Here is a 23,408-nt window from a genome sequence, read left to right on the forward strand (position 1 = left end):
TTCCTTACTATACATATGCCCTTCCATAAGTTTTGACTCCTGGGCACTGCCTGGTAAACTTCCTGCATGCTAATCACTGTCTCAGTCAGCTTCCCAAGGAACTCAACTTTGGACACCTTGTTACTAAGAAAATTAATTTGAGAAGGCCAAAGAGACAGTTCCAAGGTAGTTCTTTGAATAGTAAGCAATGTTCTATGAATTACAAACCTGTTGCTGGGCTCAGTGATGGGAAGATTTAAGGAGAGGAGATGAAGAATAGACACTTTGGGGCAGCAAGGAGGTCCCCATAGAGAATCTTAATGAATCTGGAAGTCCAAACTCAGAGATGTTTTATAGAAAGAAAGTGCAGAGTTTGAAATAATAAGATAACACACATAGCTGCATGTGTATTATACTTTATAAATATATTTAAAATATTTGACCCCACAGTAGAAATAAAATATGACTTATGAATAATAATTTATTTGTCTGCTGTCATCCTCCTGAAATTTCTGCTCCTCAAATTTCTAGAGTCAATTGTCAAACCCTAAGCACTCCCTGCTTCCCCATTCCCGAATTTCGTTACAAATTTGATAAGGGTCCCAAAGTTCTTCCATTCATTAGATTTTTTTTATTTTTATTTTTTTTAATTTTACTTATGGCTGTGTTGGGTCTTCATTTGTCTGCGAGGGCTTTCTCTAGTTGTGGCAAGCGGGGGCCACTCTTCATCGTGGTGCACGGGCCTCTCACTATCGCGGCCTCTCCCGTTGCGGAGCACAGGCTCCAGACGCGCAGGCTCAGTAATTGTGGCTCACGGGCCCAGTTGCTCCGCGGCATGTGGGATCTTCCCAGACCAGGGCTCGAACCCGTGTCCCCTGCATTGGCAGGCAGATTCTCAACCACTGCGCCACCAGGGAAGCCCCTCATTAGATTTTGAAGACGTTGCTTATGGGGATGACCTCAGTGTTTAACACTGAGTACATTCCTGCCATTCTGGGAAGAGGATATTTCTGAAGAACAGAGGAACACTCCGAGGCTTGTCCATTAGAATGGAGAGACAGGTGACACCAACTTGCAGAAGGTGCTTTATCTTCATTTTGCAGACATACTACTTTATTCTTGTTTCCATTGTCAAAATTCAGTAGCGTGTAGCTGTTCAGATTTTCAGGTGAGAAACCTAAACGTTTCCAGGTCACGCAATCTCCCAAATTTTGTCATCTTAGATCCTTGTTTCCTTTCTCCCATATCAAAGCAATTAAATTATCTGAAAACTATGCCTCAGTTACATGATTTAATTTCCCCATCCTTCAAAAACTGTTCATATAGCCATTTTGCTCTTGCAAGAGTGTCCTAAATGGCTTCTCAATACTCAGTTTCTCTCCCTTTATGTGGCATCCAGACTGACTTTTTAGGTGGAACCAAAACTTATGATTTCTTTGCTTAAAACTTCTTAGTCATTTTCTATTCCTCCTGAGATAAAATTGGAGCTCTCTGCCAAAGTTCTAAGACCCTTCATTATTTAGCCTCTTCCATCCCTTTCCAGCTCCCTCACTGGTCCATGGGCCAGCACCATCAGCATCATCTGGGAACTTCTAAATGCAAATGTTCAGGCCACACACCACACCTGCTGAATCAGACCACTGTGGCTGGAACCCAGGTATCTCTAGTTCAGCAAGCCCACCAGGTGATTCCACTACACAATAAACTTGAGTATCCACTTGTCTAGAAATATTGGCTTTCTCGGAGTTCTTCAAACCGACCATGTTCTTTCCAGCCTCTAGACAATTGCATTTATTTCTCTATGTCTAGAATTTTCTTCCTCTTTCCTACTCAACATTTTACTTAAATATCAGCACTTAAAGATGCCTTCCCTGACCTCCCATCTAAATTCTCCTAATGTTCTCCCCATCAAGTTAGTCTCTGCTCCCCTTTTACTATTATTACTTTCTGAGTGACTCACACATTTTGAGTATTATGAGGGTCAATCTTTGCACAAGCTGCCTCAGCTATCCTATTCCAAGTTAAACTGATGCATCAAGAAAGTGAGTTTTCCTCCTCTTCCAGGCTAACATCCTTCGTGAGATGTGATATTATTGATTTAAACAGGCAAGACAATGGACAGTTTCATTGCCTAAACAATACTTGATAGAAATTTGTTATGAAATCTATAAAGTTGTTGATTGTGCCAAAGGAAAATTGCATCATAGTGCAACAGGTAAGGAAGACTTTATCCAACACTACTGCAATCGAAGTCAAGATTTTTGCAATAGGGGAGGAGATTGAACCTATCTCCACTGAAAGAAAAGATGGGAGAATTTTTAAAGCTGGGGGAAGCTAAAGGACAAATACTGGAAGATATTAGGGGAGGGAGGGAGGTTGATAGGATTAGGCCATCTCTTTTTGCTAATTGCTGCTTTTTGAATTTAAGCTCCTACCCTCCCACAGAAGATGAGAGATTGGGAAACTAACTTTCTTGCTGATTACATTTCAAAGGGATGGCATTAAGAAAATCATTCTTGGGTTGTAAAAAGGACAAGAAGCTTGGAGAAGATTTATCTAATTTGAAAGGAGCAGAGAAAGAATTTGAAAGTTATCTAATGTAAGTGCTCTAAGAAAAGAGAGGTCTGGAACAGACAGTCAGGTAGAAACTTGTGTAAAGTTTAATTAAGCTGAGGTGAGCCTTAAGGTAGTCTTAGTCAATGGATATCCAAAATTTTCACTGTTGTTGCAACTTTGCAATTCTTTGGGTTTTGAATATGTTCTGGTAAGCTAACCTACGTACTGAAGCAGCAGTTTTAAATTATGTTGACAAGTAACTCGAGTTCTAAACTCAAATGACAGCGTTAACAGTGAGAGTCAAGGCAACAAATCTGGAATGGTAAGATCGTAGGTGAGCACACATCGAGAGCATTGTGTGATTTAGATAACCAAAAATATCAAAAGCAATTCAGCAAAAGGCAGAAGTGAGTTGCCACGATTGAAAATCATGCTTCTTTTTGCAGTTTCCAGAACCAAGCCTGATTTCAGTCTCAAAGCCTAGAGATTAAAGGAATTAAAGGGGGAGGTGGGCCCCCCTTTTGGAAGCCCATTATTGTTCTCCAAAATGGTGACATTTTTCAAGGACACTACTTGGTAGCAAGATGATTCCATCAGATTCCAATCCTAGAGTAGACAAAGATTCTTCTTTACCGAGATGAATATTTATGTGTATATGTTTGCCATTGCCTACAGTGCCTTGGCAAACACGACCATCCAAAGACTTAGCACATCATCCAATTTTTTATCGTGTAGATATGAAAATAAACCTTAACCAAGAGATACAGTTGTCTTAAGATATTCTGCATCCCTTGAAGCTGCTCAGCATCATGTACCTAGAGGGTGGCAATTTTGTGATTCAATTCCTACCCTCCTGAATTGTAATCCAGCACTCTGCCCTGGCACCATACTTGAAGATATGTCCCCTTTCAGCCAGATTTCATCACCATCTGGATCTTGTGCTTCAACCTCGGTAAATTCACGTTGAAAATGAGGCAACTAGGGCCAACAACTTACTAGCACTTGATCAGTTCTAATATTCTGGACCATGCAGTTTTTCTATCTCTAGTGATACATTTTCGTAGCTTATTTTGCAAGTATACTAAATATATGGAGAAGAGTTCAACCTTGCCAATAACTAAATAAATAATTCATCCATCAGTGTATTTTCTGTTTGGACATATAGCGTGATCTGATAAACTCGGAGATCCAGAATTTAAGCTCTATGAGGGCAAAGATTTTTGTCTTTTTTCCCCCTTCACTTCTGTATTCCAGATACTTGCATCAGCCTGGCACACCAAAGGTGCTCAGTAAGTATTGTCGAATAAATGAATTTGATAAGAACTAGCAATGGTATTGATAAAATGCACTCTTTCACTATTCTTATTCAACGATTCTGAGTCTGTATTTGAAGTGGCTGGTATCAACCTGCAGGACTGGAAATCCAACCTGACGTGCAGTGATGGATAAGTAAAAGGAGGGATGCAGAGAGCAGGACTGAGGCTAACAGAGCAATCACCACAAGAGGTTAAGACAAAGTATTCACAAGGCAATTCTGACCAAAGTCACTTATGGAGGATGTATGAGAAACAAAACTCGATGTGATTAAGAGGCAGAATTTCTGGTGGTAGAGGGTGTAGAGAAAAGGGAACCCTCCTGGCGGGAATGTAAATTGGTACAACCATTTTGGAGAATAGTATGGAGATTCCTTAAAAAACTAAATATAGAACTACCATATGATCCAGCAATCCCACTCCTGGACAAATATCCAGAGAAAACCATACTTGAAAAGATACATGCACTCCAATGTTCATTGCAGCACTATTTACAATAGCCAGGACATGGCTAAATGTCCACTGACAGAGGAATGGATAAAGAAGATGTGATATATATATATATATATATAATGTAATATTATTCAGCCATAAAAAAGAACAAAATAATGCCATTTGCAGCAACATGGATGGACCTAGAGATTTTCATACTAAGTGAAGTAAGTCAGACAGAGAAAGACGAATATCGTACGATATCGTATGATATCGCTTATATGGGGAATCAAATACAGAATGATACAAATGAATGTATTTACAAAACAGAAACAGACTCACAGATCTCAAAATCAAACTTATGGTTACCAAAGGGGAAACGTGGAGGGAAGTGATAAATTGGGAGATTAGGATTAACATACACACACTACTATATATAAGGTAGATAACTAATAAGGACTTACTGTAGAGCACAGGGACTCTAGTCAATATTCTGTGGTGACCTATATGGGAAAAGAATCTGAAAAAGAATGGATATATGTATATGTATAACTAATTCACTTTGCCGTACACTTGAAACTAACACAACACTGTAAATCAACTATACCTCAATAAAATTTTTTAAAAAGAGGCAGGATTTCTTTAGCTAACTGCTGCTACCACTGTCAACTCAAAACCCCTGGACCAGTGTTCCCATCTCTGAATACAGAGTGTTCTCCCAAGAACTTTTTGTAGAGTCCTCTTTATGTCCTTGTTCCACAGGTTGTAGATGAAGGGGTTCAGCATTGGGGTGACCACAGTGTACATCACTGAGGCAATCATGCCTCTCCAGGAAGATGAATCAGAACTGAGATACACACCAAGGTCTGCCCCATAGAACAAAGAAACCACGGACAGGTGAGAGGCACAGGTAGAAAATGCCTTATGTTTCCCATTAGCTGAAGGGATTCTCAGGATTGAGGAGACAATTCGGGTGTAGGAGAAAAGGATCCCTGAGAAGGGAACAATGCCAAGAAATCCAGTCACCATATATAGCAGGATGTAATTGACCAGTGTGTCTGAGCAGGCAAGTGTGAGGGCCTGAGAAAGTCCACATTAAAAGTGTGGAATGACCCAGTTGGTACAGAAAGACAGCCGCAACATCAAGAGACTCTGGATTAGGGAGTATGACAAGCTGATGAACCAGGACACAAGAACCAGCAGACCACAGAGCCAGGGACTCATGATGACTGTGTAGTACAGGGGGTGACAGATGGCCACAAATCTGTCTTAGGCCATCACAGTGATGAGAAAAGTGTCCATATCTCCAAAAACCAAGAAAAAATACATCTTGGTATTTTTTGCAGGGTGATGCAGCCTGCATAAGTGTTGGATTTGCTCCGTGTCTGGATGTTCACCAGCATCTTTGGGACCGTGGTGGAAGTGAAACAGATGTCAACAAAGGACAGGGTGGTGATGAAGAAGTACATGGGGGTGTGGAGCTGGGAGTGAGAGCTGACGGCCAGGATGCTGAGATGGGTTTCAATCTCTTGTCTTATAGCCTAGCATGTCATCTATGAAAACATTTCACATGTTGAGAAGGATGTGTATTTTACTATTCGGTTGAGTGTTCTGTAGACATTTATTAGGTCTTGTTAATTCATAACGTTTTCCAAGTCTTCTATATCCTCGTTGATCTTCTGCCTAATTGTTCTATCCATTATTGACCGTGGAGTACTGAAGCCTCTACCTAATGTTGTGGAATTATCTATTTCTTCCTTCAATTCCTCATGTATTTTGGTATTTTCTTCTTCATGTATTTTGGTTTTATCTTATTCAGGGCACATATGTTAATAATTTTTGTATCTTCCCTATTTTTACCATAAAATGTCCCTTTTCATATCTAGTAACTTTTTTGTTTGTTTTAAAGTCTATTTTTTCTGGTATTAGTAAAGCCACTTCAGCATTCTTATGGTTTCTATTTGCATGATGTATATTTTTTCACCCTTTTACTTTGTACGCATTAGACCTTTGAATCCAAGGAGTGTCTCCTATAGAAGACATTTTTTAAAACTGTTTGACAATATCTGCCTTTTGATTGTACTGTTTAATTCATTTACATTTAGTTTACTCCTCAGGCCAGGTCCCCATGGGAGGTGGGGCTGCGTGCGGACGCATGGCGAGCGTGCTGACGTCCACGAGCCCCGCCCCCACGGGGCCACCGGCAGGCTTGAACCGCAGCCTCGCGGCGCGGAGGGCGATGAGACAGGCGCCAACGGCCGGCGATGCGGCGCGCGTGGAGGCGCGGGAGGGGGCGCGGGAGCGCGGCATCGAGGGGCCGGCCTAGCTGGGGCCCGTGGCCCTGCGTCTTCTGGCTGCGACGGGGGTCCACCGTCCGCAACCGCCGGGCGGGGGGCTCCCGAGGGGCCGGGAGGCGAGCCGGGGTCCCCAGGCGGGTGTGGGCATCGTGTCCGCAGCCAGCGTCCCTGAGGCCGCGCTCGGGCCATGACCACTCGGTGAAGTTGCGCTGCGACAGCGCGGCCGACCTCTTCCAGCGCTGTGAGGACCTGTGCGCGCTACAGGACTCGGTGCCTCTGCCCGCCGTGCGCGCTTCCCTGCGGGAGGGCCTGCTGGACTTAACGACCGCTTCCGCGGGGTGGAATGGACGCCGCTCCTGAGCACCCTCTGCCCGTGATCTGTATCCAGAGCTTCTTCCAACCACGGCTTGTCGAGACAGGTTTGTAGTTCCCGCTTCCAGGGGCTCTCGTGTGGGCGCTGCGAAGTGGGGTTTTAGATGGTGCAAGGTGGAGGGTGGGCACTAGAACCGGTGCCCAGTGCCCGGGTGTGCGTGCACTAGACGGGGCGTGCAGCCGAGGACTCCTGCCGGCTCGGTGACCCCGGCCGAGTGCCTTAAGGCTTCTAGGCCTCAGTGTTCTCATCTGTAGCATGGGCTGAACAGGACTCACTCTCTGTGGCGGTTACAAGGTCGCATTCTGTTAATGCTTGTAGACTCTACAATGTAGGACACTTAGCACAGTTTGGAGCATCGTTAATTGCTGCACAGATGTTACCTGGTCTGTTGAACGACTTTGCCTGGTACACGCCAAAGCGATTAGGAAATGGATATATCCCAGCTTCATTTCCTTTCCATTAAAACAGGGCTCAGGAAAAAAAAAATTTTTTTCAATAGTCGTATCATATAGTGGAAAGAGCACCGGTGTGAAGGCAGCTTAGGGTTTGAATTCCAGGGCTTATGCTCTCTGTGGCCTGGGCAGGTTTCTTTTGCACTACAATCCCCACACTTGTAAAATGACATTAAAAACCACTCTTTCTGTGGGTTCTTAGAATTAATTAAGCAGGTTATGTGTGTAAAGTATCCTGGCACTTGAATGACTTGTCAGAACTAACGGCTGCTGAAGACAATGCTTCTGCCCTAGGTCATCTCCCCTTCTACTGGGCGGCAAGTAAACAAGCACAGTAGTCAGTGCTCTGGAAGAAGTGAGTTCTGGTGCTACAGAGCACAGAATCTTTTTTTTAAATTTAATTTTTATTTTATATTGGAGTATAGTTGATTTACAGTATTGTGTTAGTTTCAGGTGTACAGCAAAGTTATTCAGTTATATGTATATCCATTCTTTTTCAGATTCTTTTCCCATACAGGTTGTTACAGGATATGGAGTAGAGTTCCCTGTGCTATGCAGTAGGTCCTCGTTGATTACCTATTTTATATATAGTCGTGTGTATATGTTAATCCCAAACTCCTAATTTATCCCTCCCCCTGACCTTTCCCCTTTGCAGAGCACAGAGTCTTAGAAGGGAAAGTTCAGGGTAGGCTTCTTGGAGGAGGTGCCATCCTTTCTAAGGATATGTAGAAGCTCCTGGGGTGGCAGGAGGGAGCAGTGTGTGCCAAAGTTTGAGAAACATAAGAAAATATGGCAAAACTAAGGTACAGGAGTGGAACTCAGGGTTTGGGAAAGAAATGAGAGTTGATACTGGAAACCTACTGGGGCCAAACAGAAAGGGGCCTTGTTTGTCCTGTCAGAAGTTTGGATGTTTATCCTGAAGGCTGTGGGAAACCCTAAAGAACAAGGAGATGGACTTCTGGTTTAGAGGTTCACTCAGACCTCCATGTGGAAGGCACTTGATTGGGTGCAGGGTGAATTGTAATCTAAGGGTCCCACTTAAGTTATAAAAGGTTGGACTGGATTTTGGAGATCCGAGAGAGAATGCGTGAGGCCTGGTGACCAGTTAGAAAAGGGAGGGCAGCAAGCGTGGGTGACAGTTTACAGCTGCATCTTTTTGTGAGATACAGAGCACAGTAGGAAGGGATTGGGGTGGGGAGAGGATCTTACTTCATCTTCAGTGCTTTAGAGGGGCCTGGTAGACGTGTCTGGGCCCAAGGTACAGACCTGGGCTTTTTGGGAGGACAGGTATTTGAAGGCATGGGAGAGACTTAGGTTACCCACAAGAAGATCCAAAGAATCATAGGTCTGAGAGTTTTTTAAGTGGGTATATTTGAGGATGTTTATAAGCTGAGAGAAAGTAGCCAGCAGAGGAAGAGTGTGAAGATCTAGGAGAGGAAATGATTGTTCATTTGTTTTCAAAAAGCTAAATACTTATCGTGTGCCTGGCCCTTTTCTAGGATCTGGGGTTCACATCATCTGTTATCCCTTCTGCAAGGACAGTTCAACTCATCCCTGGTGAAGAGAAGTCAGATTATTCTTTGCATCCCATTCAGGTGTAGGAACTGTTCTGTACCTCTGAAGGGACTTTACTTAACCTGAGTAATAGGTTAGAAATCAAAAGAAATTAGAGCTGGAAGGGACCTTAAAGGCCAGTGTACTTAATTTTGCCTAATATTTTACATTGAATGTAAGAACAATTTATTGCAGAGCCCATTCTCTTCAGAGTTCCTTCACTGACCTTTCTTTATGTCTTGCATGCAGTGGGTCTAGCTTGTAGATTTTGGCCTCCTCCTCAATTTGCTTCTTCATCCATATTCCATTTTGCCCGGACTATGGCAGAAGCTCCTGGGTGGTTTCGTGGCTCCTGGGCTCTGTTCCTCTAAGTTCATCTGCCTACTTGGGTTGAGTGATCTTCTAACATGAAAAGATATGCTTAAAATAATGCTGCTAATGGCTTGCCCACACAGAGTTAGTGCATACTAGCCGCCCAGCGTGTGCTCTGCCCAGAGGCGTGTAGTCTGAACTGTGCTCGGCCAAGCCTCCTGGGGCTCTTTGGCCCTGAGGAAGGGGAGCTTTTTGTGATCACTCCCTTTATCTAATCGGTCCTTCAGCAGTGGGGCACCTTTTTCTAATCAGCGGAGGCACCCTTACTCAGCCAGTGGTAGCCCCAAGCCTCATCACCTGTGGGATACAAGCCATGCTGTCTCCCAGGCTTGCTTTGGCCAACATCTCTATTTTCATTTCTGTCTGTTCTCACACTTGGACCCCTGGCCTTTAGTCATCCCCACCTGCAGTATTTACAGTGCCCAGCAGGTGTCAGGCTTGAGTGTCTTTGCACGGGTGCTCCCTCTGCATTTAATGCACCTCCTCCTCCAACTGTGCATAGTCTCTTCTTTCTAGATTCTACTTCAGGGTTATCATGAAGCCGTCAGATATAACTTTTTGCCTCCATAGGAACCTCTGTGCATAAAGGTTATGGTTCTTTATCTCATGTGATTGAAATTTTGAGTTTACACATGTCCCTCCTTAGTGAAGGCTTTAAGGGCAGGAGTCATTTCTAATCCTTAGCACAGAGCAGATGCTTTTTTTTTTATTTTTTAGATGCTTTTTAATGATGATAAAACGTTTAAATCACTCATTTTACAATAATTTTGGTTTAGGTTGTGACAGAAATAAAGTTTACAGAAGTCGTGTTCCTGCGATAAGAAATAAAGATGTGACCTTCCAGTTGTGTAAAGCTCATGAATGCTGTGTAAGTGCGTCGGGTGCGCTAAGGAACCTGGAGCTAAATGGGCTAGTTCTGAGAGAGAGAGACTTAACTATGTTAACAAAGGTAAGCCTTCATTGTGTCCTGCCAACATTTGATAGTTGCTTTTGGGGCAAACTAAACCAATAAAAGTTTAAACTTGTTCTCCCCATTAAAGGGATTGAATAAATCAGCCAATTTGGTGCACCTGTGTCTTGTGAATTGTCCTATTGGAGATGGAGGTTTAGAAAGTGAGTTTCAGTCTTCTTTAAGTCTCTTCCCATCAGACTGGTCTCGTGATTTCCTACACACCATGTCACTTCCTGTCTACCTTTTCTTGGTGTTGTTCATGCCTGGATTGTCTCCTGTACCTGCTCAAACCTTGATCCATTGTCATTTGTACCATGGAAGTTTGTCATGCTGGATGCTGTCAGAACTAATTTTACTTACGTTTGTGTTAAGCCACAAAACACACATTTTTTATATTTTCTGTTTTTTGTGTTTCTTTATATTTTTATGGTTTCTCTTCAAGAAATATTATGAGAAGGGAAATAGCAAGATGTAAAGAGCAAAAAAGTCATCATTCTCTTTAGATTGTTAGAACATGTATCTGCAATCATAATTGTAATGCACTGTGGTATGTGTTAAAATAGGAAATAAATGTAACATCCCGTAGGAGCAGCAAATTCAGTGGTGTTGGTGAGGGTGTGTCATGGAAGTAATCACAAAGCAGGTGACTGTTGGTTGGGGTCCTGAAACATTAGTGTGTTCCCTGTGTCCAGTAGTGGTCTGGAGGGGTCACGAAGCCTGCCTTTCAATTTGAGGGAACAGAGGGTTTGAGGTCCTCTCTCTTCTATTGCTCTAGTATACTGCATAGCACCTAATAAAATACTGGGTTTATAGTTGACATTTAAATCGCTGATTGGTAATCAAGATTGGGATATATCATTGGAAATGAAAATAGGAAAAATCTTATTCTTTTTAGGTGTTTCTTTTTTTTCCTGTGTCTCAAAAGGTATGTAGTGCTTTAATGAGTGGTTGGGAATAAAGTTTGCAGTATTCAGTGTATTCAGTTTTAGTATCTAAATAGAAGTAAACTGTTGCTGTAAACTGGAATAACACTTTGTTACTGACAAGTTTTAGAATGCATCAGTTCGTCAATTACCTGTTTGGGAAGATTGTAGTTAATGATTTTAAGACTGTGGCTATAAACCTCCAATTGACTCAAGAAAAGCAAATAAGTCAAGATTTACAAATGTATAGGCTCTTCATCTTGTGTGTGTGGTTTTTTTTTCCTTTTAGTTATTTGTCAAGGTATAAAGAACTCTATCACTCTTAAGACAGTACACTTCACAGGGTGTAATCTGACATGGCAGGGAGCAGATCACATGGCCAAGATCTTAAAGGTGATTTTATGTTTAAACTTTCATGAAAACATATGTGATTGAAGCACATTAATACATTGACCCAGATGGCAGTTAATTTTTGTCTTTTGATACATGTGAGTGCAGCTTTCGTTTTGTTGACAGAATATGACCAGTTTTTAGTTTGGGATTCTACCATTTAGTAAAGATAGTCCACTTAATTTTAGAAATAAGAGATTTAATATATAATACATAATAATACTTTTATGTATTTTTAGTTACTGAAAACATTGATTGTGATACTGTGAAGAAACTATGCCATTATAGTCTTCAAGACTTAAATAAATCAACTGTTTATTAGCTGCTGTAGTTTATAAACTAATAAAAATCACTACATCAGCGATTTGTAAATACAGTTTTTAAAATAATGCCTTAACTTTACAGTGGTTATAATTACGGTATTTAGGCCTAAAGTTACTTAATACTTTGACATGAAGCCTTTTTAATAGTTTGGTGGTAGAGATCAGGGATAGGTAAACTATGGCTAGTGGGCCAGATCCAGCCTGGTCTGACTTGCTAAAATGCACCTGGTTTTGTAAAGAAAGTTTTTTTTGGAACATAGTTGCACCTATTGTTTACATGGTAGTTGTGGCTACTTTCCCCCTATGCCAGTGGGGTAGGGTAGTTGCAACAGAAACTGTATAGCCCACAAAGCTGGAAATGTTTAAATTTAGATTTTAAAAATTGAAAAATTCTTTGAGCCTATACAGGGCAAGTCCATTGACCCCTGGGGTAGAAAACAGTCAAGAACTTGGGTGCCTAAGCCAAATGGCCTAGGTTCAAATTCCCTTTCTCCCATTTCATAGCTAGTGACCATGGACAAATCACTTAACGTCTGTGCCTCATTATGAGGTTTAAATGAACTCATTTGTATAAATAGTGCCTGGCACATACTAAGCACTGTGTAAGTGATTGCTGTTATTTCTCCTTGGAGCTTTTATAAGTTATTGTTAATAGAAAAATGACACTGATGATTTTCCTTTTAGAGTGTCAAAGGCACTTTGAGTCTTTTATTTTTTCAAGAATGTAACAAGACTTTTTTCATTTAAAGTCAGTGTTCCCTGTTACCAAAATTTATTTTATGAATATAAAGAATTGAATGTCTTGGGGCTTCCCTGGTGGCTCAGTGGTTGAGAGTCCGCCTGCCGATGCAGGGGACACGGGTTTGAGCCCTGGTCCGGGAAGATCCCACATGCCGCGGAGCAACTGGGCCCGTGAGCCACAACTACTGAGCCTGCGCGTCTGGAGCCTGTGCTCCACAACAAGAGAGGCCGCGATAGTGAGAGGCCCATGCACCGCGATGAAGAGTGGCCCCCGCTTGCCACAACTAGAGAAAGCCCTAGCACAGAAACGAAGACCCAACATAGCCAAAAATAAATAAATAAATAAATAAATTAAAAAAAAAAGAAAAAAAAGAGAATTGAATGTCTTTAAGACAATACTTGTGGTTAAATGTTAAACCATTATTTTCCCAAGGCACATCAAACTGGCCCTGCATAGTCCAGGCCTCTAAAGCTTGTGTGCATACCCTAGGGAGCATGTGAGATCCATTTTGTAAATATAGTTTTTAAAATAATGCCTGGGACTTCCCTGGCAGTCCAGCAGTTAAGACTGTGTGCTCCCAATGCAGGGGGCCTGGGTTCGATCCCTGCTCAAGGAACTAGATCCCACATACATGCCGTAACTAAGAGCCCACATGCCACAACTAAAATATCCGGCATGCCACAACTAAAGACTCGGCACAGCCAAACGAACAAACAAACAAATAAATAAATATTTTTAAAAAATAAATAAAATAATGCCTTAGGAGTTAGGAAAAGAAAATATTAGAACCTATTTACCTTTGTATCATTTAAAAAATATCTGTGTAGTTTATAATGTACATAAATTATATGTATAGAACTTCATGTGTATAATTTGTTAATAAATAAGATGCATATTAAAAAGTTTTCTTTGGGTTGCCCAGTCAGGTGTTTGGAGACCATTGGAGGACAGAATGATGACATTTAGAGCCTCAGCAACGATAGAATTTAGAACCAATTCCCTGACTTAGAAGGTAAGGAAAATAATTCATAGACTGTAATTGAGTTGTCCAACTTTACATAAGTGTTCAAAAGCAGGTCATCCAGTGGCTGGAATCTAATCACTGACCGACTAGAATCTGGGTCACTGGACTCGTAAACCAGAACTGACTGTTTAATTTCTCAGGTTGATTCTCCTGGCATATATGCTTGATATGTGTGTGTGTGTAAATCTCTGACATAATAAGCCATACTCAGTAGGCACACACTGTTTCCTTATTCAAGCATCGTAATTTCATCCCATTAAATCTTTGAAGTATCAGACTACCAGAAGGCATGAAGCAACCTGGGCTGAGAGTCTTCGTTCCAGGAGACCTGATCTCGACTGTATGGCTGGTTTGAGGCGCATCACTCTGAACTGCAGCATGCTCATTGGTGACCTGGGTGCAATTGCTTTTGCAGAATCTCTTAGTGAGGATTTATGGCTTAGAGGTAAATTCTAAAATTGAAAGTATTGAATTTTTTTTTTTTTAAAACGCATTGTTTACTTTGTTTATTTATTTATTTATTTTTGGCTGTGTTGGGTCTTCATCTCTGTGCGAGGGCTTTCTCTAGTTGCGGCAAGCGGGGGCCACTCTTCATCGCGGTGCGCGGGCCTCTCACTGCCGCGGCCTCTCTTGTTGCGGAGCACAGGCTCCAGACGCGCAGGCTCAGTAGTTGTGGCTCACGGGCCCAGTTGCTCCGCGGCATGTGGGATCTTCCCAGACGAGGGCTCGAACCCGTGTGTCCTGCATTGGCAGGCAGATTCTCAACCAGTGCGCCACCAGGGAAGCCCTTGAATTTTTAATATGAGATATGCTTAGCTTTTGGCATGATACTGTTGTGATAGGATTTTTTTTTAAAAGCCTCATTTTTCTGTTAGCTTTTATGTTGCTTTTAAACTTTCTCTAAGAGTTGCATATATTCTTTATAGAAAATACAGAGTAACAAGAGAACAATTACCTGTAATCTTAATACCCAGACATAATCACTGTTCATTTTGGTGTATATATTTTCAGTCTTTTTTTTTCTATAAATATATTTGTACACTTAGTGATTACAAAAATAGAATTGTAGTATACTTGCTATTTCATATTCCTGCTTTTTTCGCTTAATGATGTATCATGTAGTATTCCATCGTATTGATGTCCCATAGTTTAATCAATACTTTGCAATTAGATTTAGACAGTTTGCTTTTCCCTGTCAGAAACAATGTGAATACGTTGTATATACATCTGTATGTCCATTGGGATTACCTCTGTAGAATAAGGTACTAGAAGTGGAATGACTAAGTGACATATTTTTAAGACTTTTCATACACATTGCCAAATTACCACCCAGAAACGCTATGCCAATTTGTAGTCCACCCCAACAGTGGATGTGAAGCCTGCCTCTCACAAACACTGGCTTGTAGCACTTTCAAAAAACTGTAAAACTACAAAAATGAGTACCTCTGCCTTTTTCATGCAAGTGGGATTACTCCAAATTTTATAACTTTTTTCAGTTAATTTTTAGTATGAGCATTTTAGCAAGTCAGTAAATTTGCATCTACTGCATCATTTTTGGGGACTGTTCAGTGTTCCATTATATGAATATGCCACAGTGCACATAGCTTATCCATTCTTGTATATAAGCTTTGTCCAGTTTTTCAGTTATTACAGAATAAAAGCCTTTAAAAGCCTTGGTTTAATCTGATAGGAGAATAACCACAGTTTGTTTTATTTTGTATTCATTTGATTTACTCGTGAGGTTTACTGGCTGTTTGTATTAATTTCGCTAGTTGGTTAATTACACCCTGTGTCCATTCTTCTGTAGTGAGAGTTTGTAAGGGTTGTATCATATCCTGTCAGATCCATGTGTCTGACTTGCTATTTCTGTGTGTTGTGGGGTGTTGAAAGACTCCAGTTATTTTAATGTGATGGTCCACACAACACTTAAAAAGATGACTCATGATAGTTTCCTTGCATGTAATATTTTTTAATACCTGTGCTTTTGTGATGATCCCTTTGGTTTAAATGAGTAGGTTGTTCAGCCCCAGAACTACTAGAATTCATGATCATTTGTTCCAGTTTTTGTCTGACCTGTTACTCAGAGAGTTCTTGACCATCATACTTTCATGATAGGTTTTTAGTATGTAGTCTCTATTCATACATTCTTTGAATTTGTTATTATGTGTATCCTCTTAGACTTGTCTTTTTTGCTCTAAAACTAACAGTTGTTACATTTCTTCTATTTTATTTTGTTTTCCCCTTTTAACTAGTTTCAAGTGTGATTTGAAGCTCAAGATCATGATCAAAAGAATGCAGTGCATTTCTGAGCTCCACCAGTTTTTGCTTGTGAGGTTTACACTGCCACTGCCGCCCTTGCTAATTCTGAACTGAGATTCATTTTGTGATGTTTTTTGCTCATAGGTTATATATATTTATTCTTCAGTTCTGTAATTGTAAAATATGTTGGATGATTTATTGGTGCTAAAGGCAGGGTTATCATTGCACATCCAAGAAGAGGTTTGTTTTGTTTTGTTTTTTTCTTTATTGGAGTATAATTGCTTTACAATGGTGTGTTAGTTTCTGCTTTGTAACATAGTGAATCAGCTATACATTTATATATACCCATATCTCCTCCCTCTTGCGTCTCCCTCCTACCCTCCCTATCCCACCCCTCTAGGTGTTCACAAAGCACCGAGCTGATCTCCCTGTGCTATGCAGCTGCTTCCCACTAGCTATCTATTTTACATTTGGTAGTGTCTATATGTCCATGCCACTCTCTCACTTCGTCCCAGCTTCCCCTTCCCCCTCCCCGTGTCCTCAAGTCCATTCTCTATGTCTGCGTCTTTATTCCTGTCCTGCCCCTGGGTTCTTCATAACCATTTTTTTAAAAAAATTCTGTATATGTGTGTTAGCATACGGTATTTCTTTTTCTCATTCTGACTTACTTCACTCTGTATGGCAGACTCTAGGTCCATCCACCTCACTAAAAATAACTAAATTTCGTTTCTTTTTATGGCTGAGTAATATTCCATTGTATATATGTGCCACATCTTCTTTATCCATTCATCTGTCGATGGACACGTAGGTTGCTTCCATGTCCTGGCTATTGTAAATAGAGCTGCAATGAACATTCCAAGAAGAGGTTTTTAAATTGGATTATGCATTATGTGTGTGCGTATACGTTTCTGTTTTTCTCCGTACCCAAAATTACAAACCTGCCATGGCTGGTCTTGTGCAGGCCTCTTCCACACGTGAGAAAATGAGAGTTGTCTATATGTTAAATCTGTATAGAGTTAGCAAGTGACCTTTTGTCTTTCATCGAAAGCACTTGACCTGCAGCAGTGTGGCCTCACCAGTGAAGGAGCAAAGGCTTTACTAAAGACCCTTGAAACCAACAGAACTCTGGTCGTTTTGGATATAAGAAAAAATCCACTCGTTGATATGTGGTCACTTTTTTTTTTTAATTGATAAACACATAGCAAAACAAAAAGAATTTGTTCACGTATTGACAATTTTTAAAACTTAACGTGTTGAACTTTCCTCATCATATACAGTTGGCCCTTGAACAACGTGGGGGTCAGGGGTGCCGACCCCTACGCAGTTGAAAATCTGGGTATAAGTTTATAGTCAGTGGTTCCGCATCTGTGGATTCAACCAACCTTGGCTCGTGTAGGACGATAGTACATATTTATTGAAAAATATCCGTGTGTCAGTGGACCCGCGAGGTTCAAACCCATGTTGTTCAAGCGTCAACTGTACTTTTATAATGTTGCACTTCCCTTATGTTTTTAGCAGATAATGTACTAATTAAAGTGAGTTATACCTTTAAATTGTTCTTATCTCTACTCTGAATAGAGGTGAACCTAGATACTAAGCCTGCTTCTACCAAGAGCATTATTTCCTTCTTGTGCAACCTGTGAATTCTTGCAAGGAGTACTTTATTCATTTGTCAGTTTCACAAGTAATTTTTTTAATAGCTTCTGTGCGCCAGATACGGGTTTAGGCACTAGGGATAAAGCAGTGAACCAGACAGACAAAAGTCTTGCCCTCGTGGAGCTTACATTCTAGTGAAGGGGTTCAGATAGAAATGAGTAAACAGATAAGTAATATAATTTTAGACAGTAGGAAGTGCAAAAATATCTTAATGTGAGGAGAGTGAGGGGGAGCAGGTAGGACTCCATTGGATAGGTTTGTTAGGGGACGGCTTCACTGGAGAAGTGGCATCTGAACGGAGACCTGAATGAAAAGAGGAGCAAGCCATGGAAGATCTGGGGTAAGCACACTCCAGGACAAGGAGGCAATGCGTATGCAGGCGTGTAGGGGGTGGAGTATTTAAGGGAAAGCAAGGAGGCCAACATGGCCAGAGTACTGAGTGAAGAAGAGTGTCGTATGACATGAGGTCAAGGAGCTAGCCAGGGGTCTGATCTTGTAAAGTCTTGAAGGCCAGAGTAAAGATGTGGATGATTCTAAATGGGTAGAGGGTTTTGAACTGGAAAAAGGCATGATCCAAATAGTATCTCAATAAGATGACCTGGTATAGAGAATAGACTTGGGGGGATAAAGAAGAGAAACAGGGAGACCAGTTAGGAGACTATCACAGTGGTCCAAATAAGAGATGTCTATGGCTTCGCTTAGGCTGGAAGTTTGGAGCAAGTGAAAAGTGGTTGAATTCAGGCTGTGTTTTGAGGGTGTAGCTAACAAGACTTGCAGATATATTAGATGTGAGGTATGAAGGAAATAGTAACAAGGAGACAAGTTGTTGGTGATTATGTGTGCAACTGGGTGGTATCACTTAGAAGAAGGGAGCTGATGGGAGGAGCAGCTTTTGAGGGAATATCAGGACTTTGGTTTGTTATCTTAGATGTGCTTTAGGTATCTAAGTGTCTGGACAGTGCTCAGACTGTACTTTCTATCCAGAGGTATCCAAAGCCACCTTAGATGCAAAATGTTTAAAGTTGACCTTTGCTCCTGCCAAAATAGTAGCCACTGGGGGCAGTCTGCAAGATGGCATCTTAGGTTTTTGAGGAAGAAATTAGAATACACAAAGGGGGAAATAAGTGTATTTAATTTTATGGGAAAAACAATAATTAGTTGGCTTTTGGTTTTAAATGGAAATAGCCACTCATTGGGAAATAATTACTCTAGTTTCAATTTATTTTACTTTAGATCATTCTGTGATGAAAGCAGTTATCAATAAAGGTCTCCAGAATGGAAGGAGTGCCAAGTCAGAGGTATGTAACATGTTTTAGTTCTCTTGGAAGAATTTCTCTTTAATGGCTTGTTTTTCTTTCTTTCTTAAAAGAAAATTATCAAGGTACTTTATGCCATCTTAAAACTAAGTTTTTAGTCAAATGAAATGGCTTTTCTGTTTTTGAAAATGTCATGTGATGCTTTAATTTAGGTTCCCAGAAATGCAGATTGAAAACCTTTTATTAACTTAAAATATCTTATTTTCCAATTAAGATCAAACCCTCATAAATTACCTGTAGCTTAAATGGCATATTTATCATTTCTCTCTCAGTACCAGCAGATAACTTCTCCATCGGTGAAGGAACCATCCAAAGCTGCTAGACAGAAAAAGAGAACTATAATTTTGGGAAGTGGTCGTAAAGGAAAAGCTACTATTAGAATTGGTAACTCTTTTTTTTAACGCTACTAGAACTTATATCCCTTATGTTTTCCAGTGTGCTAAAATTAAAACAACCAATATTAACCACATGCATATTAGGAGGCCTATAATTATTTTGATACTTATGAGAATTTGTAGAATACAGATATAATAAATGAATTTAAAGAGATGTTAATATTAACCAACATTATTGTCTGGATTTCATAAAAAGTTTGTTATTTTGAAAATATTTCCTGGTTGATGATTACTTCTAATACTTTGCAATTGAAATTTGGGGTGCACTTTGATGATAATTTTAGTAGTGGTGCTTTTGAGGGATGATTTTGTTTTTTTATATGAAGAATTACCTTTTGTGCTGTAAGAAGCAAAATTTCTTCCCAGTTCCAACCTTCCCATTGTTCCCTGCTTCTTTCTTAGAAATTCTTGCTGAAATTTTTGAGTCAGGCAATATCTTGTTTCTCTCAATGATAAAAAAAAGTTGAAATATGTATTATCCTTATAAAAGACTTCTACAGACAAGTTTATTGACCTAGATGGAACATTTTAGAAAAACATTTTCTAAATGTTTACTGTAATGTATATTTAATTTTCCAAATGATAGTTAACCCAGGATTTTACAACTAAGCCTATAATTTTGTTACCAAACGTAATAAAAAGCTTTTAAAACCCTTTAACAATCAATGGTCTAAGTTTCACATTCTCCTGAATATATAAATTTGCTATAATTCACTTCTGATAATGTTTGCATTGTTTCTAAGAGACCTTAACTTTTAATTTTCTGGAACATATTATCGTTAGTCACAAATAGTCTTTTTTTTTTTGGTGATAAGAATGAATAGCAGGAGCAGCACTTGTTAAACCAAATCTAATATGAAACTGACTCTTCCTTGTGAGTAAATTTGAATTTTGAAACAGTAAAACAATAAGGTTTAATATAAAGCAAAATAATTTTTTTATATTTATGATCTGCCAATTTCCCAGAAAAAGTTTTGTGGTGACTTTAGTTATATACCATATACATTAAAATCACCAATGGACAACACATCTTTTATTCAGGTGCCATCTGAAAATTGTAAAAATTTGTTGACTTAATATCACTGAACTGTCCACTTTAAAATGGTTAAAATGATAAATTTTCTGTTTTGTGTATTTTACCACAATTTTTTAAAAATGTGTTGTTTGAAGATTTTTAGGTTTTATAGAGGTATTGTATTAGCATAACAATGAAACATTTAAAAGATCACCTGTAATCTCATTATCCTATCAAGCAATATTTACATTTTCATTTTCTCTTCCTGTTATCTACAAACATAATTCCACATAGCTTCAATATAATTAGCCATTCTTATCATTTCATATTAAATTTAAATTTTATGATTCATAGTTATACTTTTTAACATTGTATTCACAAGGTTTCATTGAGTTGGTCAATTTTTCATATTGGTGAAATATTGGAAATAACCTATATAATAAACTATTGTAAACATCTTCATAGATACAGCTTTTTTTTTTTCTACTTAAAGATGTATGTTTTTGATTCTCTGTTAATCAACTTGCTTGGGCAATAGTGTATTAAATAGAAGTCGTTAAGAGTGTTTATTAAGTCAAAAAAAAGCTTATGATTTGTCTGCCAATTGTTATTTCAAGACAGTGATATTTTAATAATCAAATAGTACATACAAAGAAGTTAAGATTTGTGATATCACACTAATTACATATTATTATTAAAAATTTATATCATATGTAAAGCATTCTTAAAATAGCTAAGTTGACTTTTTCTCTAATATTAGAAATGGAAATATATATAAATAAAACATGTATATGTAAAACATATTAGGAATTCTATAATATTAGTACCTGGTGGTATATAATAGGGCATCATGGAATGAGAATAAAACAATTAAAACTTTTTTTTTTATTTAGCGTGATTAAACAAGGTGGAAATGTAACTGAAGTATACAAGCTCATTGAGCTATTTTAAGAGTAATTTTATTTCTTGGGCTTTTTTTTGTATTTGCCTCAGTTATTTGGAGACATAGAGGTAAGCCCAATCAATATCTGGGTATACACTTAGATCCAGGTGAGTATAGGGGTGAAATAATGGTGTGAATTGTGTCACATTTATGTTGTAATTATGTATGCCTAAAAAAAAATGGGAACTTTTATTAGAAATTTTTTTATATTCTAACAAGAAAAGTGTAATTAAAAAAATTTTTAATACAAATATATTTGCATTAGTTTCTGAAAGTAAAGGAAGGGTATACACATACAAACCACATGCATACAAACATTCTTTTTTTTAAGGGTAATTAAGTTAAAAAACACAATAAAATAGCACAAAATGAACTGAGCTCCTATATATTTTTAAGAGGCATGTAAATCACACAGGTTCATGTGGTGATTATCAATAAGCTACACTCTATGAAATATTTATCCTATATTACCACATACACTCTATTTTACACTCCATCCTAATGCTGCTAAAATGTAGTAGAAAGCAGCAGCATAGCACAGGGAGATCAGCTCGGTGCTTTGCGATGACCTAGAGGGGTGGGATAGGAGGGTGGGAGGGAGGCTCAAGAGGGAGGGGATATGGGGATACATGTATGCATATGGCTGATTCGGTTTGTTGTGGAACAGAAACTAACATAGAATTGTGAAGCAATTATACTCCAATACAGATCTATTAAAATAAATAAATAAAATAACATAAAATATAGTAGATTTGAAGGATAAATATAACCATTTTAACCTATGATTTTTTTTTCAGGAAATTCAAATTTAATATTTAAATGTGAATTTTAATATATGGCTTGTTCTAAATAAAATATTAACACGTAGGTCTAGTTTTTGCAACCAAATATTTCATATAAAGATACTTGCCTCTTTACTACTGAAATATAGGATAAGTCTCCACATTTCACTCTTTTATCTAGTGGGTTTCATTTGTGTTTTTTTGTGTGTTTTCTATATGAAATCAAAGGAAAAGCGAAGGTTGACAGGCTTATAGGAGAGTAACATTGACTCACCTACCACCCAGCAACTTGCAGTCTTATAACTTTTATTGTTTTTACATAGAAAAATTCATCTTAAATTGAAATTTTGGTCTAATTCTGAAGATTCTGTTTGGCAAAAGTCATGGGTGTGTATCTGTGTTTCTCTGTCCTTGAGATTCAGAAATGCCAAAGGTGTTCAAAGATTCAATAAACTTGAGTGTTTCTGCATGATACATAAAATGTATCATACTTTGGGATTTTTTAAAAATTTATTTTTGCATTTCTGCACATCTCAATACTTTTGTTTTAGTTAAAATAACTTGTTACTGTAGAGAAGTTATATTTTTTTAAAATGCTGGCTTATGTAAAACCTTTGTACAAAACGATCCTCTTTTTAATGGCCTTGGCATCATTGTCAAGTGCCTGTTTGATTCCTTTCAAAGTGTACACGTGTGACAGTTGCTTTGTAGACCTTTGGTGCATCTTGATTCCTTCTTTTCATGCTTTCTCAAACATAGGCTTGGCCACAAAGAAACCTGTAAGTAATGGAAGGAAACACTCTGCTGGTAAAGAATGTTATGGTCCTGAACCTCTACCACCTGGTGTGTCTGGTTTCCTGCCGTAGCATACTGCAGAACGTGCAAAAAGCAACAGGTAACGTGTTTGCATTCCCTGTCTTTTTCAGTCGTTCAGAATTCTTTATTTTGGAACTTCCATTACGTGGGCGGTCTCCGGTGCTTTCCATAGAGGAAAAAAGATAACTCACACATGGCTTCTGCCTAATGAGCCCCTAAGGAAGAAAAACAAAAAGTAGTTGGGAGTGTCAGGTTGTTTCTCAAGTGTCACAACAGAGGTAACCCCGTGGGAGTCTTGAGGAGACTAAAATTATCACCAATTGTGCAGGTGAAAAAAGTTTCACTAAAGGCAGGTGTAGTTGAGCCAAGCCCTGCAGCACAGAAGTAGGAATTCGGATATATACGAATGGGAAAAAAGACATTTTAGGCATGGGAAATAGTTTAATGCAGAATGGATGAGAAATATGCATTAGACCTATTCTAAATCAACTGGCTTATTAACTCAGTAAATCAGATTTAGTGAGTCAAACTAGCTTTACCTGAT

At 39.1% G+C, this 23,408-nt stretch overlaps 1 protein-coding gene and 1 pseudogene across 1 annotated transcript; one reads left to right on the plus strand and one right to left on the minus strand.

The window, feature by feature from the left end:
* Positions 1–4,922: 4,922 nt before the first annotated feature.
* On the minus strand, positions 4,923–5,980 carry LOC118892582 (annotated as a pseudogene).
* Positions 5,981–6,544: 564 nt separating this feature from the next.
* On the plus strand, positions 6,545–23,050 carry LOC118892583 (centrosomal protein of 78 kDa-like). Its single transcript, XM_036847331.1, is given in 12 exon segments — positions 6,545–6,896; positions 6,899–6,940; positions 6,943–6,996; positions 10,105–10,277; positions 10,369–10,441; positions 11,493–11,596; positions 13,953–14,127; positions 16,990–17,100; positions 18,828–18,895; positions 19,186–19,297; positions 22,808–22,943; positions 22,975–23,050. Coding segments are annotated over 12 exon segments (1,476 nt in total).
* The last annotated feature ends 358 nt before the right edge of the window (positions 23,051–23,408 follow it).

Source organism: Balaenoptera musculus, chromosome 3 (genome assembly GCF_009873245.2).
Source record: "Balaenoptera musculus isolate JJ_BM4_2016_0621 chromosome 3, mBalMus1.pri.v3, whole genome shotgun sequence".
Classification (NCBI taxonomy): domain Eukaryota; kingdom Metazoa; phylum Chordata; class Mammalia; order Artiodactyla; family Balaenopteridae; genus Balaenoptera; species Balaenoptera musculus.